The sequence below is a fragment of the Gigantopelta aegis genome, unplaced genomic scaffold (assembly GCF_016097555.1).
Source record: "Gigantopelta aegis isolate Gae_Host unplaced genomic scaffold, Gae_host_genome ctg4219_pilon_pilon, whole genome shotgun sequence".
NCBI lineage: Eukaryota > Metazoa > Mollusca > Gastropoda > Neomphalida > Peltospiridae > Gigantopelta > Gigantopelta aegis.
Window position 1 is genome coordinate 1 of NW_024533744.1, and position 23227 is coordinate 23227.

General features: G+C 31.8%; 1 protein-coding gene across 1 annotated transcript; it reads right to left on the reverse strand.

Annotated features, from left to right (window-relative positions):
* Positions 1 to 7759: 7759 nt before the first annotated feature.
* LOC121392635 (DNA repair protein RAD52 homolog) lies at positions 7760 to 22846 on the reverse strand (the record flags this gene model as incomplete). Its single annotated transcript, XM_041523767.1, is given in 7 exon segments — positions 7760 to 7832; positions 8016 to 8169; positions 8172 to 8204; positions 8412 to 8505; positions 8549 to 8650; positions 22341 to 22499; positions 22769 to 22846. Coding segments are annotated over 7 exon segments (693 nt in total), but the record flags the coding sequence as incomplete, so codon positions are not given.
* Positions 22847 to 23227: the final 381 nt, after the last annotated feature.

Consider the following 23227-nt stretch of genomic DNA (forward strand, 5'->3'; position numbering starts at 1 on the left):
TATAAATATGTCCTGGTATAGTTTGCGCCTTGTATTTGAATTCTTTTTAATGGAATTCTATTAAATATCATGAAATTTGTAAAAACCATACCTTTTTCAGGAATTTTTTTACCTAAAGGAATTGGGGAATAATTTGAACAAATATTGGTTTTTGCCAATTGGAGCTTTTTTAATACAGTTTGGTTTGGCTATATGTTGGTTTTGAATATAAACCCCCTTATTTATGTAGGGGTTTTTCAAGACCAATGGGGTTTTAAAGAGCAAAAATGAGCTTTTTTTGGTATGGTTTAATTGTTAATTTCATGACTCTTATTGAATTTTACCAATTTTTTAAAAGAGGAATTGAAAATTTCAGGAAATTTTAAAAATTTATTCCAAAAATTTTTTTTCCCAAAGATCCAAACATTTTTCAGGACTTAAAATTTTTTTTTGGTAGGTAGAAACCAGCATGTTCTATTAAACAAAAAAAAGGAAACTTTTCCAAGCTTTTTTTTTTATTAAAAAAATCACTAAAATGTAAGAAGTTTCAGTTGTTATAATTTTTGGCCACCCACCCAATGACCAATTTAGGGGGGTGTGGTGAAAGGTCACATGATGTATAAACAAATACACATTTCCTGATTAGGCGGTGTCGGCCTCGTCAGGGTTATAGGGTTTCGGGTTTAGGGTGTTACTTCTTGCATTTGCATGTCACGACTTATGAGCCGGCCGAATTTTTAGATTTATTAATAAAAAAAGGATTTATGGCAAATCATTGAGGGTATACTGTTAACCAAATAGTTAGATCATTATTAAGCTAATCCTGTGATTAATACCTCTCGCTTTTATGATAAACACAAGTAAAGCAAGAGAGATATCATGAAATTATTTAATGTTAGCATACAACCAATACCATCGGGTAATAGCATACACAAATTACCCAATTATTGTTACTTGTTCTGTTCGTTTACTATCAAATCAAATAATTCATTAACTTAATTATCCAGGGTTATGAGAGCCTTTTGAGAGGATTTAGTACCAAACCACAACGAGGACAAGGTGATTCTAAAAAAGGTCCTTTAATTGGCCTTTCCTGAATAGGTAAATTAGGCAGATGTGTGTATGATTCTTTCTCTTCTTGTGAGGTAATAATCATCAGATCGAAAAACTCCAAGTTGTAGCATCAAATGCACACATCTAGAAAGGAAAGATGGTCTCTGACAACAAACTAATAGTAAAGAACTTGGCCCTGCTATTTTGTCACCACAAAGCCACCAAAAGTACGCTCCACCATTTCCCAACAAGTCATTTGTCCTCAATCACACCAAATTTTATGTATAATTGTATTACATTTGGACAGTTGTGTGACGTTTACGATGGAAATGTAAACACACAACCTGACCCTAATATAAAAAAAAAAAAAGAATTAAAAAATAATCTTACGGAACTTTTAATTCATCAAATTCTCTTTCAGTGTCTTCTTGTGATTTTTGGTTGATCACCTGAACCAATGTCTTCATTGTGTAAAATCTAAGCACAATAAACAAATAGCCACAAAACACTCTGTCAATCTAAAACTTCGGCAATTCATTAGTTGAAACTATGCATATCATTACAATTAGTTAACAATACGAATTAACAAAGTAGTAGTACAAAAATAATAGATATAACTTGCATATAGTATATCATGACCACACTAGATCTAGCTCATCTCAAGTTGATATATAAACAAGTTACCTAAAAATGGTAAGAGAAAAATATTATAAAAATTATTTAGCAGTTATCATCTCATACCTAGCTTTATCTTTGGTGCAGTTCTGACAATATTTATTGATATACATGCTGATCTGAGAACGTGCTCTTTTACAATATAATAGTTTGTAAGTATATGACAATAAAGTATAAAATTCTAAGTGTATTTAAATCCAACGTGTCCTTTTTATTTACTCTAGATTGCTTTCCTTCATATATATGATGCTGTTATTAATTTGTGATCCCGTCACTGAAGTGTCCCTTCAACAATTAAACTAGTTGTGCGTATGACCGTTATAGTATAAATTCCTTAAGGTTATTTTAAATCCAAGTGTGTTTCCTTTTATTTAATCCTATGTTTCCGTTTCTTTTTTAATCTAATGCCAATACTTTTATTTTCTTTCCCATGACGTGATCTATGATGTGTGATCTACCATTTATGTCTTTTGTAATATAATACGTCGGTAAGTGTGATGCACATAAAAATAGTATAGATCTAAGTGTATTTAAATCCAACGTGTCCTTTTCGTTTCCTCTATTGCAATTTTGACAACACAAAACATTTTCATATCTTTGGGCTGTTATTACTTGTGATTCTGAACATGTCCTTTACAATTAATGGAATTTAAGGATGTGATGAAATATAGTATAATTCTAAAAGTGTCTTAAAATACAATGTGTTCTCTTTTTATTTTATTCTATGGTTTTTTTTCATATATGATGATACTGATAATTAACTTGTGATCTGAATTTATGTCCTTTACAAACTAGTAGTCGGTAATTGTGATGAAAATATAGTATAAATTCTAAGAGTATTTTAAATTCAACGTCTTCCTTTTTATTTACTCTGTGCTTTCTTTTCATATTTATGATGCTGTTATTACCTTGTGATCGGAATGTGTACTTTATAATATAATAGTTGGAAGATGATGAAAATATAGCATAAACTCTAAGTCTATTATATCCAATTTTGGTAGTTTACTCTATTGCTTTCTTTTCATATAATCGGATACTGTTTGTTACTTGTGATCTGAACATGTCTTTTACAATAAATAGATTGTAAGTATGATGAAAATATAGTATAGATTCTAATCAGTGTATTTAAATCTAATGTGTTCCTTTTATTTTACTTTATTCCTTTTCTAATTCCATATGATGATATACTGTTTATTACTATGGATCTGAACATGTGTCAATTTAATATATAATACGTCTGCTAAGTGTCTATTTAAATCAACAATGGTGCCTTCCTTGTTATATTACTCTATTTGCCTTTCTTTAATATATATGTATACTGGTTATACTGTGTGACTGAATGGTGTACTTTACATATATAATAGTTTGTAGGTATGATGAATATAGTATAAATTCTAAGTATATTAAATCTAATGTGTTCCTTTTTATTTTAATCTATTGCTTTCTTTTCATATTTATGATGCTGTTATTACTTGTGATCTGAACGTGTCCTTTATAATATAATAGTCGGTAAGGATAATGAAATATAGTATGAATTTAAGTGTATTTAAATCCAATTTGGTTTACTCTATTGCTTTTGTTTTTATATATATGATACTGTTATTACTGTGTATCTGAATGTGTCTTTTACAATATAATAGATTGTACGATAGGATGAAATATAGTATAAATTCTAAGTGTATTTAAATCCAATGTGTTCCTTTTATTTAATCTATTGCGTTCTTTTCATGTATATGATACTGTTATTATTGTGATCTGAATGTGTCCTTTACAATATAATAGTCGGTAAGTGTGATGACATAAAAATAGTATAAGATCTAAGTGTATTTAAATCCAACGTGTTCCTTTTTGTTTCCTCTATTGCTTTTCTTTTCGTATCTTTGATGCTGTTATTACTTTGTACATGTGATCTGAACATGTCCTTTACATATAATAGTCCCCCGGTAATTGTTGTCATGAAATATAGTATAAATTCCTAAGTGTATTTAAATCCATATTTTCCTTTTTGTTACTCTATTGCCTTTCTTATAATATATATGATAATTTCATTTCTTGTAATCTGAATGTGTACTTTACAATATAATAGTTTGTAAGTATGATGAAATATAGTATAAATTGTAAGCCTATTAAATCCGTTTAGTTTACTCTAATGCTGTTCTTTTCATATATATGACTACTATTATTACTTGTGATCTGAACGTGTCTTTTACAATATAATATTCGGGTAAGTGTGATGAAATATAGTATAAATTCTAAGTGTATTTAAATCCACCAATGTTTCCTTTTTACTTACTCTATTGCTTTTTTTTTCCATAATATGATGACTGTATTACTTGTGATCGGAATGTGTCCTTTACAATATAATAGACGTGTAAGTGTGATGAAATTATAATATAATTTTCTAAGTGGTACTTCAATCCAATATCTCATTTTATTTACTCTATGTTGTTTTTTTCTTTTCTGGTGTTATGATGCTGTTATAACTTGCGATCTGAATATGTCCTTTACAATAAGTTATAATAGTTGGTAAAGTGTGATCTAACATTTCTACACAAGTTTTGTCATTATGGGTAAAGAAAGTATTTGTTGTATTTGGTCTGTTTGAATTATGAAAAATATTAATTTTGTTGGAAGCTTTGTCTTAGCTCATTCTCTATACTACTAAAGAATATTTATTAGTAACATTTGTTATTACTACACATTACTGTTAATTGTTAAAATCTATTTATAATAGTTTGTCTATAAAAGTGTCCTATTATACGCAATGATTATGTTTGTATTGCAAAGAGTTATTTGTATTAGTAACATTATTTCTAAGAATTGTTGAGAGTTGCTTTTTTTTTATCTTAGTTTGCAAAGTTACCTAGCATAGTGACTGCAATACATTATAACATTGAATAACCCCATATATCCTATATACAAACTGTCTTTTGATATGTTGTGTTGGGTTAGATTAATGGTTTTATATAATATATTTAGGTGGGATCTACTCCACCAACCAGTCATGTTAGCAACCCAAACAAAAATATAACAAGTGTCTTTTAAGTTATTGTCATATCTGTATTTCAATATGACTCACTCTCAGTTTGTTACTCACACAAGTAAATAAGAGATGGTACTTTTTAAAAGACTATCCTTTAAATTATGGAAATAGCAAAAGTATGCCAAGTATAGAGCTGACCAATATACCAGTACGTGTTATCATATCAACACTTAAATTATTCAATATCATGCAATGTATTGTAATTTTTTTAAATACTGCCTCATTTAAGTTTTAATACAAAGGGCCTCTATAAATGACAGGAAGGATATTTAGTTATTGTATTGTTTGATAATAGTTCAGCTGGAGTAGAAGATTTTTAGATTTTGTATTAAATCAAACATGAAAACCATTAAACATTCTTAAAAGTATACAATTTATAAAAGGAAAGGCACTTTTGTTACACTCTGATATATTTTAAAATTAAAGATTTAATACCAAGACAGAATATTAATATATTTATGACTGCAGCTTTAATACAATGAAATAACAAACAAAAGAAGAAGTTTGAACAATATAATAACAAACACTTAAGAAAACTAACACAACAGAAATGTATCACTTCAATGAAAGGGATGAAAGAATCAATTAATAATTACTATTAACAACTGACAACCTTCTAACTATCTACAACATCATAAAAGAAACCTAGAAGGAACCTGTTCCTATGAGGCACAGATCTTTTCACTAAATTTAGAGGTTTCTATAATCAAGGTCAAGTCACTCTGTGTACCATTGCTCCTTCATTATTGTACAACCAACAATGTACAAAATTATGAAGTTATTTGACAGTGAAAATGAATACCTCATTTCTTTCATTTTTATTCTACAGAGGTACTTTACTTACGTTTCATTAGCTACTGCATGGAAAAACAAAGAAGAATGAAATATGGTAGTCCATAAATGAAATCTCTTCGAGACTTAACCCCTGTACTTATATTATAGTCTTCTGATATAACTTGTAGCTTCATTTTTTATATAATTGAATTCCAATTCAAAATCAGTCTTTTCACTCTTGATACATTTTCACAATTTGCATATCAACTCACATTCAGCAAAACCGCCTCTAGGGTGGTTTAATACACAAAGTTTGTAATGTATATTTGAGAGCATGTGAGATAATGTGAGACAATTAAAATAGATGGATCATATTAATTTTAATGTATATTGAGTTTCCAGGAAATAATGCATCTTGCAATTCCATAACGAATATTTTTTGCCTCATATCAATAAAGTATGAATATACTATGCTCTATCCAAAGTAAAAAAAATCATTAGTGTGCTTCAAATTTTTGGGTAATTTATTAAATTGAAATGCTCAATAGTTTTATTCTATTATAAGTTTTATGCAGTTAATTCAAAGAGTATGAAAACATCAATGGTAGCTTAAAAACTGTCTAGTTACACATCTATCTCTTGTTTGGTAAAGTCATGATAGCCAAATGCCTCAGTTACTTGGTTTTATACATTTATAAATACTGAAAAAAGTGACAATAATGATTTAAGGTGACAGGATACTGAATTATGTTATTGTTGTATTATCAAAGTACATACTAAGGCTAATTTTCAAACACCAAGAAGCTAATGATGTATATCAAGTATAATGCTTATTAAGATTCACTAGCTGTTGAAACTACAAGAATGTGCTTTGTACAGTTAGCAAGATTCATTTTCACCAAAATTTTAATGTTTGAGTTTTTCACACAAAGATTTCCATGATGAAATAGATTGAAATCAAGAAAACATCAAAAGAAATTAATGGAAGCTTTTTGCAAGTTCGTCTATACTGTGGCAGGGACTTTCGCCTTCCGGTAATTATTAATAATCGCTATTAATTAAAAATTTATTAATTATTATGATGCATGTAGTCTCTTTGGTTTGTGTACGTCATCTTTTTGGTAACGATGTGTCCTTTAGCGAGATTATTTGTACTTTGACTCGATAACACTCGATCCCAGAACTCTGGATCATCTGAGAGAGAGAGAGAGAACATTAATAGTGTCATAGTGACTTGAAGTACATGACCAGAGGGACTCCTTTTTGGGAAGGGACTACTACTGCTAACTTTGCTCTCAAATGAAATATTTATAGAGCAAGAAACAATGATGAAGTGATGTATATAACAAATCTTGTACTAAGTTCAACACACAAAGGACAAACATTGTCACATTGTTCACACATTGTAGTTATGATGTAAGTATCAATTCTACAAACCCATAGAAACTCCTTACCATCAGTGATAAGGTCAAGATATGCAACAGGTTCTTCATCTTCAGCTACTCCCTCTGGGTTAACACGACAAGTTTCACTTTCCTGTTTTTGTTGATGCTTTTGCTGCCATTCTAGTTTTTTTAGCTTTTGCTTAGCTAAAACGTAACTTTCTATTATCCTCTGCAGAGTTTATTCCCATCCATCTTACTCATTGGAGTAGCTACATACACATTTGGACTTGTTTCCTTCCAGTTGGAGTTCCTTTATCAGCACTGGTTAATGAGGTAGCCCCTTCACTAGACGACCTTATTGAATTAGGTGTTTTTGTGATATACAGGAGTTTGCGGTTCTTGTTTCAAAGATTGAATAACTTTAGTGTTACTTGATGTGCTATTAAGAGATGTAGAACAGGTTGGCAATGAAGTCTTGGCATCCACATCTGAACTGCTCTGCCCACTATCCAAACAATTGTTGCTTTCTTTTTAATAAAACTGTTCATTACTCTCTTTCTTTTTTGCTGGCAATATCCTTCAGCTTTTAAAGCATCGATTAAAGGGTACAACCCACACATGAGTCTGGTGGTGTCTCCATTTGCTGGGACTCTGATGTAGTGGCATGCATGAAGTTGGAAGGATGAGATGGGAGAAGATTATGAAGACGATTGTAACGATATTCAAGTAAAGAAGGATGAAGTTCTCCCATGCACTTTTAAGTTTTGTTGTTGTATTTCCTTAGATTGCTGTTCCAAAAATGAAAACCATCAATAACTGATGCTAATTTGTTGATTATGTTAGTACCTGTCTAGGTTGTTTTTGAACTACTTTCAGGAAGGTTTTTATCAGCAAGACAATTCCCTAGCAAGTTACCAAAGCTCCTGATAATGAAAAAAACAATATACAACAATATATAGCATCTGTGGTATAACTGAACATAAGCTCAACATATGTGTTTTGCTGTTAACCTGACTAACCCGTCAATAACAATTTGTATAGTAATAAATATCATTAATACACAATACACTGCTAATTGTAACAAACATTCATGTATCATAGATTACCTTAGAGCTCTCTTGATACCATCAGTCACTGCCTCTTTCCTAGCTTTCTCAAGTGACAAACCTTTTTGATTTTCATTCCTTTCACTAATACCATATCCAACGTCTTCATGGAAGGCACCATTTTTAAGTTGGACTTTGACAAATGCACTGACTCAACATAGTACTTATCACCAACTTGATCAACAAAGTCTGAGGAGGCAAATGTGTCATTTAATGTAAACACATTATCTGTCTGGGAGAAACCTCCCAGCTTCTAAATATCAATGATAAGCACATCATGTAAATATGAACAACTTATAACTGTAGAATACATCCCCAATATCTATTCTATGGGCAATATGGTGGGGACACATAATATAATGTAACATTGCTGTGACTAATGCCAGACATACTCACCGATATTTTGTTGAGTAACTGAATGAGACCAACCATTAAATCCAAATGTTTCGTTAGCTAAACTAATTAATTGGTGTCCCTCAATATATGCCAACTGTAATGGAACTAGTCACCATTACACAAGAAAATATTCATACTTTTTGTCCTCCTGGTCCAGGTCTCTGACTAATATACTCTGGTCCCAGACTTTGATCTAATGCATATCGAATTGCCTCTTCTTCTTCTACTGAATAGGAGCTCTAAGTGTAATGGTGACATGAAAAAGATATGTAGAGGAATCATTAGAGATATCAGAGCAAATTATGTAAAGACTGTGTGGTAGAACTGGATTTGGTTTACTGTCACGTACTTGTCCGAAGACAACTCCAACCTGAGGGGGCTGCCATATCGCTTCTGTTTTAGATTTCCTGCAATTTTCTAGTAGAGGGATTTTATGTTTGAAACTAGTTCCAGTGATTTCCTGAGAACCCGTATAAGATCCCTGCACAGTATTACCACTTTATTGGTGTAAGTTTTAACATACGATAGCGCAGAAAGCAGATATCACTTGGGCTGTTGAAAGAAGTACAGAGCGAACAGGTATAAAAACATCACATTTTAGTACACAATATTGTAATCAATATCTGTTTGATAGGCCGTACTTAACTTCGTGATGTCTTAGATGATCTAGTCTCACAGAGGAAAGATAGGTGAGTTTTATTAAGTTCACACAATATTGTCAAATCAGTCATTTAAAATGTTACTAGAGAACTTTCAAATGTTGAAATAGATGAAGATGTTAGAGGAGGCAGCAAGAGATCTGTGAGTTTACTTTGATATATTTTTTATTGCATGAAATGGACCGAGAGCTGATATAATGGAAACACCATACCTCAATGTGAAATCAATATATGTTGACTTCAAGGTTTAGTGTTAATTTCCCAATGAAGTACAAATCCATGATTGGTTCTTGTCTAGTGTAACAAAGTTATTATTTCATTTGTTTTAAGTATATCAAGGATTCAAGGTTTAATTCAGTATTGATTTGTTAATGAAATTGTTTTTCATTTAGTCCAATTTTAACAGACTGTTTATAATGTAGGATAGAGTATTCATCTCCAAGGAAGCGGACTTATAACAACGAGGAAAAGAAAACGAGCACAACGAGACAGCATATCAGACAGTAAGGAATTAAATATATCATCAAACTAGTAATTGTCTTCCGGTAGCTTTTAGTGATGAAGAAAGAGTCAAGGTGAACAAAAGCTTATAACATTATTATCATGACGTGTTTAGTTCTAGTGAGGTCATTCCTATATATGGTCGTCATTTAAATTTGTCTCGTCTGGGTAACACTCCATCACTTACTCAGTATGCCATGAATGGGTTGTAAACGATCCACTTGGACAGGGTCTCACTGTTCATTCTTTGTCCTTCAATACCCATCCTATGGTATATGTACTTACGAACAATGATAAGGATTTATTATTATCACATAGGTGACTGTACCAGACTAAAATGTATACAGGTAATACGTGATCATTATAGCAGATATTGTACACTTGTTCTTTCTCTTACTAGTCTACCATTTCCTAAGGTATCAGACAACATATCATACACAGATGATAGGCCATTAGTGGATACTGATAATATGAACCATTGTTTAGTAAGTGGAGTATTTTATGAATGTTTTGTCATTATTGTGCTAGGATGTTGGTTTGATTAATGATGAAATGGATCCACTTAAAAGAGACTATCTTCAGAAATGGAAAGACGTTCGAATAAAGTATGACTTACTACCTGTTAGATTACTATTTGTCAATTTGATTCAGGTGTGGGAGAGATTGTCTAAAGAATCTCAACAACGTCACTCAGAAAGTTATAAAATATTACAAGAATTGTGTCAAAGATAAAAATAATCTCATCAGCAGATTTGAGCAATTGAATTCTATTTAATTAGTAATTATAACGTAACATTGGGTAGAGAACAGCAGTAGAATGAGGTGCAATACCAACTATGTACATGTAGTCATTTCCAACAAGTATAGGTGGGCTGAATAATGGAAACATCTTTCCTACCAGTATAACTCTTAATAAGTGAACCATCTTGACTGGAGAGAGCTAGGATACTTGTCTGATTAATAGTTACATAGTAAACAGTGCCATCTGGATGAATAGACACAGGAAGATGTGAAGGTAAGTCTTGATAACCATATACAGCTGAATGCCACCGTAGTTTGCCATCAGGTGTCACTGAGAACACCTGATTACCACAACTACAAAGAATACAAATAAAACAACATCAATTTATAATAATATGTTACCTATAGTATCCATTTCCAGAAGAATCTGCTGAGGGTGTCATCACTTGAGAGGCATTAGTACAGTAGCCTTCTCCATTGTAGAGTATTTTCCCAGTCTCTGCTTCCAGTATTATGATTTGTTTGCCATGAGCAATATCAGGAAACAAACCAGTGCAACCATAAATGATGCCTGTGGGAGATATGGACAGATATATTACCTGTAATAAATCAATACCATAATGATTCAGGGAGGGTACAGTAGCTTCAATGGCGGCAGGAGAATAAGGAGGAAACTCCTTTTATTATTAAATTAATTACTAATAAATTAAATAATTTACTTGAAATTCAGGTAATTTGGTAACTCCTGGCCATGTCCTCTCATTAGGTGTGCCAACTAATTTAACTTGTCAGTCAAGAAAACCAAACCCGTTTGATAAGTATTAATTATAATAATTATAATAAAGGATATTTGAAAATTCATTTCAATTGTTCATCACATCACTTCCTGGAAAGAGAGGTTGACCAGCATTGGCTAGCTCTGATAATGACATCATATGACATTACAATCAATGAATATATTACTCTACCTGCAAATATACATCCAGCTGACCACATATCAATAGACTTGAGCACCCATTAGTACATCAGGAGGACGATACCACAATGTAACAACCTAAGAACATAGGAATGAGAGGATACAGTATAAGAAAGTGGGAATGAAAATATAGGAATGAGACTTATAGAGATATGGTAACATGAGACATAGGAACGAGGATTAAATGTACCTCAGCTGAAAATATTCTTACAGGAATACTAAAAACACGAGCTAATCCAAAATCCGCCAATTTTAATTCTCCTTTCTACTGAACAAGTAAACGAACAACATAGTTACTATGACATGTAATTATACAATATACAGGTGGAACAGTCTGAAATGTTGAACACAACTATATAGATATAAGTATCAAGTCAACGTGTCAATGAAACTCCAGATATTTTCTGTTTCCTTTCTTTTGTCTTTTACCACTGACTTTACCTTTTTGAAAAATGTCTTTTGAGATGGTTCCATAAATGTATCCTCCAGATGGTTCATTCTTGGGAAAGCCTCTACTTTTTTCCATACAAAATCTCCTTCCTAAACAATGAAATGACTTTTTTAACTGCCTGTACTTATTACCTCTAACTTGTCAAAGCTAGACTTTTGACCACTAGGGTGAACAAACAGGAGCTGGAAACTCTGTCTCTGGAATTTGCTCCATATTATGATATTGATATTTGCATACATATCTATGAAGAAAATACAAGAACAATTACAACAACTTTATCATCACTAGAGGACATTAAGTACCAGTAGCCAGTTTTTCATTTTTTTATTAAATTAAGACTGATTGCCTATGTTAGAATATAGATTTCACATTAATAAAAGACAATTACTTCTAACGTGTGCTTCTGTAATGTCAGAAAAAACTCTGATATGACTAAAGGATGATTTAGAGCTTAAAAGTAGTGGTGGAATATGTTAGAGTATCTGTCATGATTTTTGGATTGAGTATTCCTTATCTAAACATTATTATAAGGATTGTCAAGTACTCTTATGACTAACCTACAAACACACAACAAATGCAAATACAAGTCCCTCTACATAAGATATCATATCACATATTGTCAGCACTTTCTTTTAATGGAGGATGGGTGGAGTCATCTTGAGTACCACAACATGAAGACATGGGAGACACTTCTTCTCTCCTTTTGCACATCAAGACATTGACTTATCACAGACAGGCCTCTCTTGACACTCGAAATCAGCACAAACATTACCAATAGCTAACAGACCACAGTATTACTGTTAGTACAACAGAACCTATCACCTTTACCTCTACCTATAATATAAATAGTCAGTGTTGTCATGGATAACTGTGCTATGATAGTTATCAATCGATAAATATTAATTAGTTGTTATAAAAAATGGGGTCTTTAGGATGTTGCTATGGTGTGATTATCAGTGAATATTTATATTCTATTTCCTTACCTCCTACAGTAATTTGAATTCAACCATTCTATTCAAAGTACAAGAGTCAGCTAATGATATAGTCCAATAGACTTTATATGACCATAGCCTCATGAAGATCCATTTTCACAGCTTCTTTGAACATTTGGAGAAAGATAGACGTTATTATCATTCACATCAAATATGTTCCACTTGTCATTCGTTGTTATAAGTATATTTGTGATAATGTAGTACACAATCACATTCTCCACACAAGTTACCACAATGATTACATAATATAAGAGCCTTACTTTTACCATCTTAATTATTACATTGAGGCTAAAAGGATAAAAATGACAATGTTATAAATAATTCTCTCTTCCTTAAACATACTTCATCTGGAGTTTGCCATCTTGTCTTAGCCATTGTCCCTAGGAGATAGCAAGAGTATGTTCTTCATTAATGACACACAGAGCAACTAAACATAGCCAGAGCTGTGTGTGTGTGTCAGATGATACATCTATGCATTATATAAGCTACTACTCACAGTATCGGAATACATTCCAGAATCTTACAAGCTTCTTTGTTGATCTTTGTCAAAATATAATACAACTTCTCCAATAGCTGACTAGTCAATGGGAGATCCCTCCGCATTAAGTTTTAGAACAAATATTATGACCACATCGAACAATGTTATATGTACCAGGACCATCTACAGAGAGAGAGGGAGAAAGAGAGAGAGAGAGATTAATATACTCTAAAGAATAAGTGATGTCATTACCTCTTGAGCAGCAGCACATGGTACATGTACATGCAGACAATAATAACTGGCATCATTTTTCAGTATTAACTGTAATGCATACTTCGTTACCTAAATTAAATAAATATTTATAGATTATTTGGATAAATGGATAGGTAGCTGGCTTAACAAATGAATGGATGGATGGATTAACAGATGGATGGTTGGTTATATGAATCGATGGATTATGGTGCAATAAATGGATAAACGAGAAGTGAACTTTAGTGATACATGTAATTCAGGAATCAGGATATATCTGGTATGAAAAACCAATCTAGCAGGAAAAGTTTAATTCAAAGTGCTGAAAATCAGAATATCCATCAATTAATACTAATCATTAATAATAATCACTGATGATACAACAGTATCTGTGGAGCTTCACTATCGTCAGCTTTCTATACAGAATGAACAAACTGGCCAATATGTTTTCTTGTTGTATAAAACCACATTTAGGATCAAATTCTAGACTTGTCCGTTGAACCTGGCTAGCAGCTGAAGTCTAAAATGTGAGACTAAGTCTTGTTTGTAAAAATGATCAGTTTCAACCCTAAGGATAATGAGTTAGAATAGAGTCTAAATAGCCATTTGTTTCCCCAAGAAGATTTGGTTCTTCATTATGAAAAGCTCAGGAATTCTTCATTGTCATGAGCCTAGACCTGACTATTATTGTATATGAATTGAGTATTCTCAAATGGACAATACTTGCAGCAAAACTAAGAGTTGTTAGAAAACATGTACCACAATCTTGGGTCTCTTCGTCACAGCTCCGTATATTACAGGCATAGGTCTGGCCGTGTTTTACTATTTTTTAAGTTATTTATTATTTATATACAAATTTCAGAAGGTTTCCGCTATGTTTTCCGTATACTAAGATGTAGCTACTCAGATACCACTATCACCCCACTTGCAAGAAATGTTCAACTTGATTAATTCAGTTCAAGTCTTCCTGCACTAATGCCATCAATTTCAGTTCAGAAGCCACTTCAAACAAAAAAAAACAAAAGTTCGGTTGTATGTTTGAGTAAGGTTGTAAACATTACCCGTACTTGACATATAATTATTGTACTATTTTATGTGTAGCACCTAATTCAAGATATTTCAGACATTATACAAATGCAATAAAACTTTATTATGTGATAACAATGATACCAGTGTTGAAACAAGTGCTTAACTAAAAATACAAGTAGAACAATTAACTACAACTAGACATACATATATAACATAAGCACAATATGTTATCACCCTAATTAATAGGTCATATATGAAAAGAGGTACAGTCATTTTTGCTTTTTTTCATGGGAATTGGTGGAGGTGTCTCCAGATCTTCTAACTGAGTTTGTATCATATGACCTCTTGTGGATAACTTCTGTTTATGACAAAAATTGATGAATTGTGTTATATAATGTTTTAATACCTTAATATCAGAATAGACAAACAGACTGTCCAATATCAGATGAAGGAGGTACTATTGGCCTGTTATTAGGCATAGGATCTAATTCAATATATATTACTTCAGCTCCTCTAATTGGATTGTTTGACTAATAATATGATAAATATATAAATTAAGTGATTATAATTGTTTAAATACTTTTCTTTCTTCTTTGACTGGGGTAAAATTATCACCTTCAGTTGCTATGTACAATGTGTTACAGGAGACGTTGTTATGGGCTCTCTCTCTCTAAGCGTGGAATATTGGCTAGAAATGTCAGTTCCTATATTACAAGGTGACACGGGAGACATTGTTATGGGCCCTCTATTAAGCCTGGAATATTGGCTAGAATCTTCATTGTGAAATAAGAAAGAGTCACTCTCAACATCTAATAGAGGTGTAGGCGCTTGGTTATCATCAGATTGAAGTTGGTTGTTCATTTCAAAATAGATATGGCTGTACAGGATTAAATGAAAGAAATATATGGACAACTGGATATACAATGCTTGACAGCAATCAAATTTCTAGTTGATTTTAAGTAATAATAATGTATCATATACCTCATATTGATTTCTTTGAGTAGCTTCATTTGATGTTACATTATTCCTTGATAATTCTAAATTTGAAAATTCATTTTAATTTAAAAAAATTAATGATGTACTTACTCTTTTTACAAATCACAACTCCTCCTAATAATATAACAAATATTAGAAGTGCAAGTCCTCCACATACTCCTCCAACAATTGGTACCAGACTCTGTCTTTCAGGCAAAAGGGTAGCAAGAGGGTTCACAGTCATATCAGATGTAACTATATTGATACCTACAAGTAAGTATATATAATGTTGACTAATAAATGCTATACCTGATGTACCATAACAATGCCTTCAGTAAAAGTAATTTCATTTTTTTCCTGAAACTCTTTATATAGACAATCTTCAGTTATTGTAACTCTGTATGTAAAGACTTACTATCATGTGCTAATGTTGATTTAGAAACCGTTATATGATCTAATGTGAACATATCTAGAATTATATATTATAACATTTATTTTGCCAAATCACAATATTCTGCCTTGAGACGATTGAAGTGAACTAGCCAGAAAAAAGTATCTATGAAACAGAAATGTAAAACAAAATTATTTACATTAGAATTTAGAATTACTGACCAGCTATCTCAGTAGCTATTGAAATGGAGAGTGAAGAAGATAATATCAAAGGAATTATTACTATAGAGTTTTAAATATTTCACTTTGTTTCTGATATCTCCTCAGTTACCTTGTATGTTAACTCTTGGTCCGAGTCCAATTATATTTTCAGCTGTTACAGTCACATTATACTTGTTACCATAACTAATACTATTAAAAGTAATTTGGGTTTATTATTTGTAATATATGTATTATACTCCCATCAGATGATGTGAGGTTATGATTAATATGATAACGTATTATTGGAGGTCTCATTGAATACTCAGGAGGCTAAAAAATTTAAATAAACATCAAAAAACTATAACTGTAAACTGCTTATACCTGCCACTGAATTGAAAGTGTACTCTGTAAATCAATAAAGTAAGTAAGATTTACAACAGATTCTGGACTGAAAAAAAATGAATAATCATTAATTTGTCATGTGAAAAATTTATTTACCATCAAACAGGAGATATGCAAACTTAGTGCTATTTCCAGTCTCACCATCTTTATCGATACTTTTAACAGTAAATGAGTAGTTACTGCCTTTTACTAATCCATATATTTCCAGAGATGTGATATTATTTTCTGTCTTAACCGTTGTCATGGTGTTGTGTGTTTTATTGAACACAGTTACAATATAATAATTATACATTGACTACCACTAACTGGTGATGTCCATGTAACAACTACTGTATCAGCAGTTGTAGCTACAATACTGAGGTTTAATGGAGCTGTGGGTTTACCTATATACATTTAGAGAAACAGTACATTTTGTTGAAGTATATACCTGTAATCATTATTTTACATGATTTAACATCACTTCCACTATGGCACTTAATATCTTTGTTGTGTAGTATAGCAGTAGCCGTAAAAGGACAGTGCAGCTATTATACTATTGTTCTGATATGGATACAAACTTTGCAGTAAATGGACCACTAGTTAAATGTGGTCCATGTTGAAGAATTCGAAGATCTTCAGTTCCACCCATTAAGTTAGGAACAGTCCATGTTATAAGATTCTCTCCGATACCATGCAAGTATATGTCACATTATCCCGAAGGACAAATTATCATAATCACAAGGAAGGATTACTTCAGATGTTAATTGTTCTATGGAAAATATATAATACAATAAAAATTTATATAGATATTTGAACCTATGAAAAGTAGAAGAAGGATTCTTGCTGAAATGCTTTGGTCCATCTTGCAAGTTATCATAAAAGATACATGGAAATACTTTGTCGTGTCACCTTATAAAAGGGCACATTGTTATGAAAACAATCTTAGAATTACAAAACATTTGTTGTAGTTTTTATTTTCTTGTAGTGATATTTCCCTCAATTAATATTATGAGATATTATATAGTACTGAACTAATGGTCTTGATGTATCAATATTTGACTATACAGTACATTAATGATATATGCATAATACCTCACAGAATGTTGTTAATAACCCCTCATAAATAGTAGTCACATTTACATTTAAATTAATTAATAATGAATTGAATAATCAGTGAAGTTCGTACTTTGCACTCTAATTGACAATATGTCCAATACTGTCCAACTTCTTAGTAAAAGTTATTGATTCTCCAATCACAGCTATTCCTAGTATTTTGCTCGTGCTCAATGCATCGGAGGCCAAGTTCTTCATTACAACCTCGTTCTGAGAAGAAAAAAGTGCCTGGTAGCTCAGTTTTGTTATCACCTCCAATTGTTCAGTCAGGTTTGTTTATGTCAATTATTATGTATTTAATACCTTTTACATTACAGGAGAGGACATATTTTTCTGAGGAATGTGAAAGCGCTACAAACAGAGTACAAGAAGACACGTCATAATCCACAGATTGTCATTGAACTAATGGCATCTACATTTCCAAAGCGCTGAGAAAATATAACAAGAACTCTTATGATCTCTGTACTTCATTTGAAAGTATCAAACTATAACAGTAGCTTTATGTCATACTGCATTAACATCAGTACAATTTATATTTCTTACCATTGTCATTAGATGTGATATGTTGAAGTCCACTGGCGGATCAGGGGGGGGGGGGTGCACATGGACCTCCTTTTTTGCTCTATAATATTCATGTTCAATCATCAAGTCACAGCCTGTGGTATACAATTATTACTTTAAGTATGTTCATAGCAACCACACCTTGCAATTAAAAGGGTTTTGCTATGAATAATAAATTTATGAATATTTATTAGGTTTGTGCACCCCCTATTTCTGCACTCTGGATCCGTCAGTGGAAGTCTATACCTGTATAAATTATAATGTTCAATGATTGTATTGTGTACTTGTATTTATCATTCAAATCTTCCCAGAAACTTAAACCTCAATCTTATCCGTAACATTTTCGCATATTTTGAGTATTTTGACTATTTTCATATTGAATTCATATTGTTGTCAAATCATTGATAAATGATAATAATGAAATTATTTTAAATAAAGTTATTTTGAATAGTAATTGCTTAAACTGTTGCCGCACACGGGCGTAAGTACAATTAATTTGCTCCCACCATCAAATGGTAAAACACAGAATAGTATAGCATTGTACTACAATATACTTGTTAAAACTTGGTGCAAACAGAATGCAGTACAACAGTCAATTTAATTCATAAATATGTATACTCAGTTGTCTTTTTAACAAATCTATGAAGAAATGTGAAGGAAACAATAAACAATAATGGTTGTTTAACTAATTACACAGATCTGCTCAAGAAAATAGTGATTTGTTGTTTATTTTTCTCAAAGTAAATTGATTTAACTTTAGTCTTGTTTCAGTAATTATATTTTAAATGAAATTTAGTGACACATTACAAAGGATTATAAGAATTATTAATAGATGGTCAGTGAACCAGCGTACTTGTCATAGATAAATTATATTATCATTGACATTTCAAAAGGGAATAAAATTTCACATGACATGACAACTAACATAAAACCGAAAATAGACAGACTAGTCACAAATCATAACATGTTATGTTTGGGAAATTTACATCAGTTTTGAAAGTAACTCGTATGTAATGTATATTATATGTATATGTTATCAAATGAATATAGTACACTTTATATATGTGCTGTTTTAACCATGGGAGACTGCTTGATTACAAATGATAATTACATGTATTATGTTTTTGTTTTATAAGTTTGTAACAAAGAATTTAGTTTAGTCAACTTGTGGTTGATGTTAAGGTAAATTTGGTATGGTCTCTCGTAATAATGCCTCATTCTGATATTAATAACAAAATATTATATTATAATAAATTGACAAAATAAATGATTAAACTTATAGCAAAGTCAGTTGGGATGTATACTGGGCAGCTTTTGAAATATGTCATTGTCGCTAAGTTGTGGGTTATTTTCCCTCATGTTCGTCATCAAAATTTCAGTTGTCTTTTGTTCTAGTCAAGTCCAAACAGTGAATAAATATAGGTCTCCTTAACTGTTTGTGCAAGTATCTGTCCAGTTTTCTGTGCTTGTGATCTGTCCTAATTCTGTTAATAATTGTGTTTTGTCGTCAGACGTCTTTAAGCACTCTCTTTCAAAATGCCTTCTATCGTAGATAGACGTGGTGACAGTTTACAAACGTAAACGGAAACATTCTAAAATTTGTACAGAAATATAATGGAAGAAAAAAGTGTCTATTCCGTATACTCTATTTATTTTAACCCCTTGTATCTTCTCGAAGAGAAATGATGGCTTCAATGCAAGAAACATTTGTTGGAGGGGAGTTTTGGTCCACACGAAATATAATGGAAGAAAAAAAGGTATAGCTTTGAAAAAATGACCGAGAATATGGCATGTGGTAGTGGTAGAGCGTGTTGTCCTTGTAACAAGAAGGGCTACTGTCGTAACTGTGTTGTGTGAAGAGTGGTCATTTTTTGTATGTCCTGTCTACCCTCGAAGCTTGGCAACTGTGCCAACTTACCTGTTAAACAGTCGCCGTCTCCTGTTCCCTACCCAACATACTCGGCATCACGTGCTCGGTCTCCCTCTCCTGTTCCTGCTCAGCCTTCCGCGGTGTCACCCAACATACTTCGCCAGCATCCTTGTTGTCTTCTCACAATTCGGTGGTTGACCTACCTTCGTTCAAGACTGTGTCTGACCCTAACTTCGTGTGGGGTGTCCTTTCTGGTAATGAGTGTATTTCTGTGATCAACAGATGCTATTCAAAGTATGTGAAAGAATTTGTATTATGAGAATAAGGTGGGACATATGTCCTTTGGGGTTTCAATAACAACTTGTTGTGTGGTTATCCCTGGTGAATAATACTTTCTTTACATGCTTCCCTGACCTCATTAAGTAAGTGAAAGAATTTGAAATAAGAAAATAATGAGGGACATATGTCCCTTAGGGCTTCAATCACAATTCCTTTGTGGTTCTCCCAGGTGAATAATTTTTGCTGTTCTTGCTTCCTGATCATATTAAGTATGTGAAAGAATTTGTATTATAATAATCAGGTGGGACATATGTCCCTTTGGGGTTCAACCATAACTCCTTTTGCGATCATCCCTGGTTGATAATACTTGCTTCCCTGACGACATTAAGTATGTGAAAGAATTTGTATCATGACAATAAGAAGGAGCATACGTCCCTTTGGGTTTCAATCACAACTCCTTTTGTGGTTATCCCTGTTGAATAATACTTGGTGTACATGCTTCCTGATCGCATTAAAAATGTAAACAAATTTGTATTAAAATTGTCAGGTGGGACATATGTCCCTTTGGGGTTTAATCATAACTCCTTTTGTAGTAATCCCTGGTTAATAATACTTGTTATACATACTTTCCTGATCACATTAACCAAAAAAAAAATTTGTAATATGATTTTCATGAAGGACATATGTCCTTGTAGTGTTTTACGGATAACTGTCTTTTATGAGACCCTGGTAATTTGTAGCTTTTGATTCTGATTTCCTGACCTAGATTTTTACTTTTTATGTTTTAAAATAACATTTCCCTGCAAGGACATATGTCTTTTTAGATTTCACTGTTTGATGGTAGGGTTGAGTAAAGCATACTTAATAGTACTTGAAAATATATGTTTTTCCTACCAGGGTGAAGTATAAATAGCATCAGGGTAATTTTCTAAGTCAGGGACATAAAAGGACATACTTCAGGTATTGACAATTAAAAAAATTATAATTAATCAATAGTTGCAGGGTTTGGGCAGGAGTTTGTGGGGTTTCACTCCCTGATAAATATAGTATCTCCTGTATAGTTTTTTTCGCCTTGTATTTGAATTCATTTTTTTAATGACATTCTATTAAATATCTATGAATATATTGTAAAAACCATGACCTTTTTCAGAATTTTTTTGACATAAATGGAATCTGGAGATAATTCTGAACACATTGATATATGTTTTTGCCAATTCGGAGCTTTTTAATACAGTTTCTGGATTTTAGTCTATCATGTGGTTTTGAATATAACACCTCTATTTATGTAGGGTTTTTCATAGGACCAATGGGGTTTTAAAGAGCAAGAAATGAGCTATCTTTTGGTATGTTTAATTGTTAATTTCATGACTCTATTGAATTTTACCAATTTTTTAAAAAGATGAATTGACTAATTTCATGAAATTTTAAAAATTTTCATTCAAAAAATATTTTTTTTCTCAAAGATGCAACATTTTCAGGACTTAAATTTTTTTTTGTAGGTAGACACATCATAGTTCTATTAAACAAAATTATAAGAAAAATTTTAACAAGCTTATTTTTTTATATTAAAAATCATAAAATGTAACTAAGTTTTTCATTTTTTATAATTTTTTGGCCCCACCATTGACAATTTAGGGGGTGTGGTGAAAGGTCACATGATGTACTACCCAAATACACATTTCCCTGATAGGCGGATGTCGGACCTCGGTCAGGGTCTATAGGGTTTAGGGTTTAGGGTTACTTCTGCATTTGCATTTCACGATATTGATGCCTGAATTTTTAGATTTATTAATAAAAAAAGGAATTGTACTGGAAAAATTCATTGAGTATACTGTTAAACAAATAGTAGTTCATTATTAAGATACTCCTGTTATTAATACCTCTCAGATTTTATATGACATAACACAATTAAAGCAAGAGATATCATGAAATTTATTTAATGTTTAGCATAACCAATACCATCCGGGTTAATAGCATACACAATTAACCCAATTATTGTTACTTTTTTTCTGTTCTAACTACAAATCAAATAATTATTACTTAATTATCAGCGGTATGAGAGCCTTTTGAGAGGTATACTTACCAACCACAACGAGGACAAGGTGATTCTAACAAGTTCCTTTAATTGGCCTTCCTGATCAGGTAAATTAGCAGATGCTTTGTATGATTCTTTCTCTTCTTGTGGAGGTAGATAATCCTCAGATCGAAAAAACTCACAAGTTGTAGCATCAAATGAACATATCTAAAAGGAAGATGGTCTCTGACAAATGAACATACTAAAAGGAAGATCGGTCTCTGACAACAACTAATAGTAAAGACTTGCCCTGCTATTTTTTCACCACAAAGCCAACAAAAGTAAGCTCCACATTTCCAACAAGTCATTTTGTTATACCCACCAATTTTATGTATAATTGTATTACATTTTGGACATTGTTTGACGTTACGATGGAATGTAAACACAACATACCCTAATAAAAACAATAAAATAAATTTAAAAATAATTCTACTAACTTTTAATTCATCAATTCTCCTTTCAGTGTCTTCTTGTGATTTTGGTTTCTCCTTAACAATGTCTTCATTGTGTACAATCTAAGCACAATAACAATATTAGTCAATATACAACTCGCAATCATTAGAACATTATATCATTTTACAACAGAACAATAATAATTAACAAATTAGTAGTAAATAATAGATATAACTTGCATATAGTATATCATGACCACACTAGATCTAGATCATCTCAAGTTGATATAGAACAAGTTACTATAAAATTGTAAGAGAAAAATAGTATAAAAATTTATTTAGCAGTTATCATCTCATACCTTAGTTTATCTTTTGGTGCAGTTCTGACAATTATTTATTGATATTACTTGTGATCTGAAGTGTCTTTTACAATATAATAGTTTGTAAGTATGATGAAATAAAGTATAAATTCTAAGTGTATTTAAATCCAACGTGTTCCTTTTA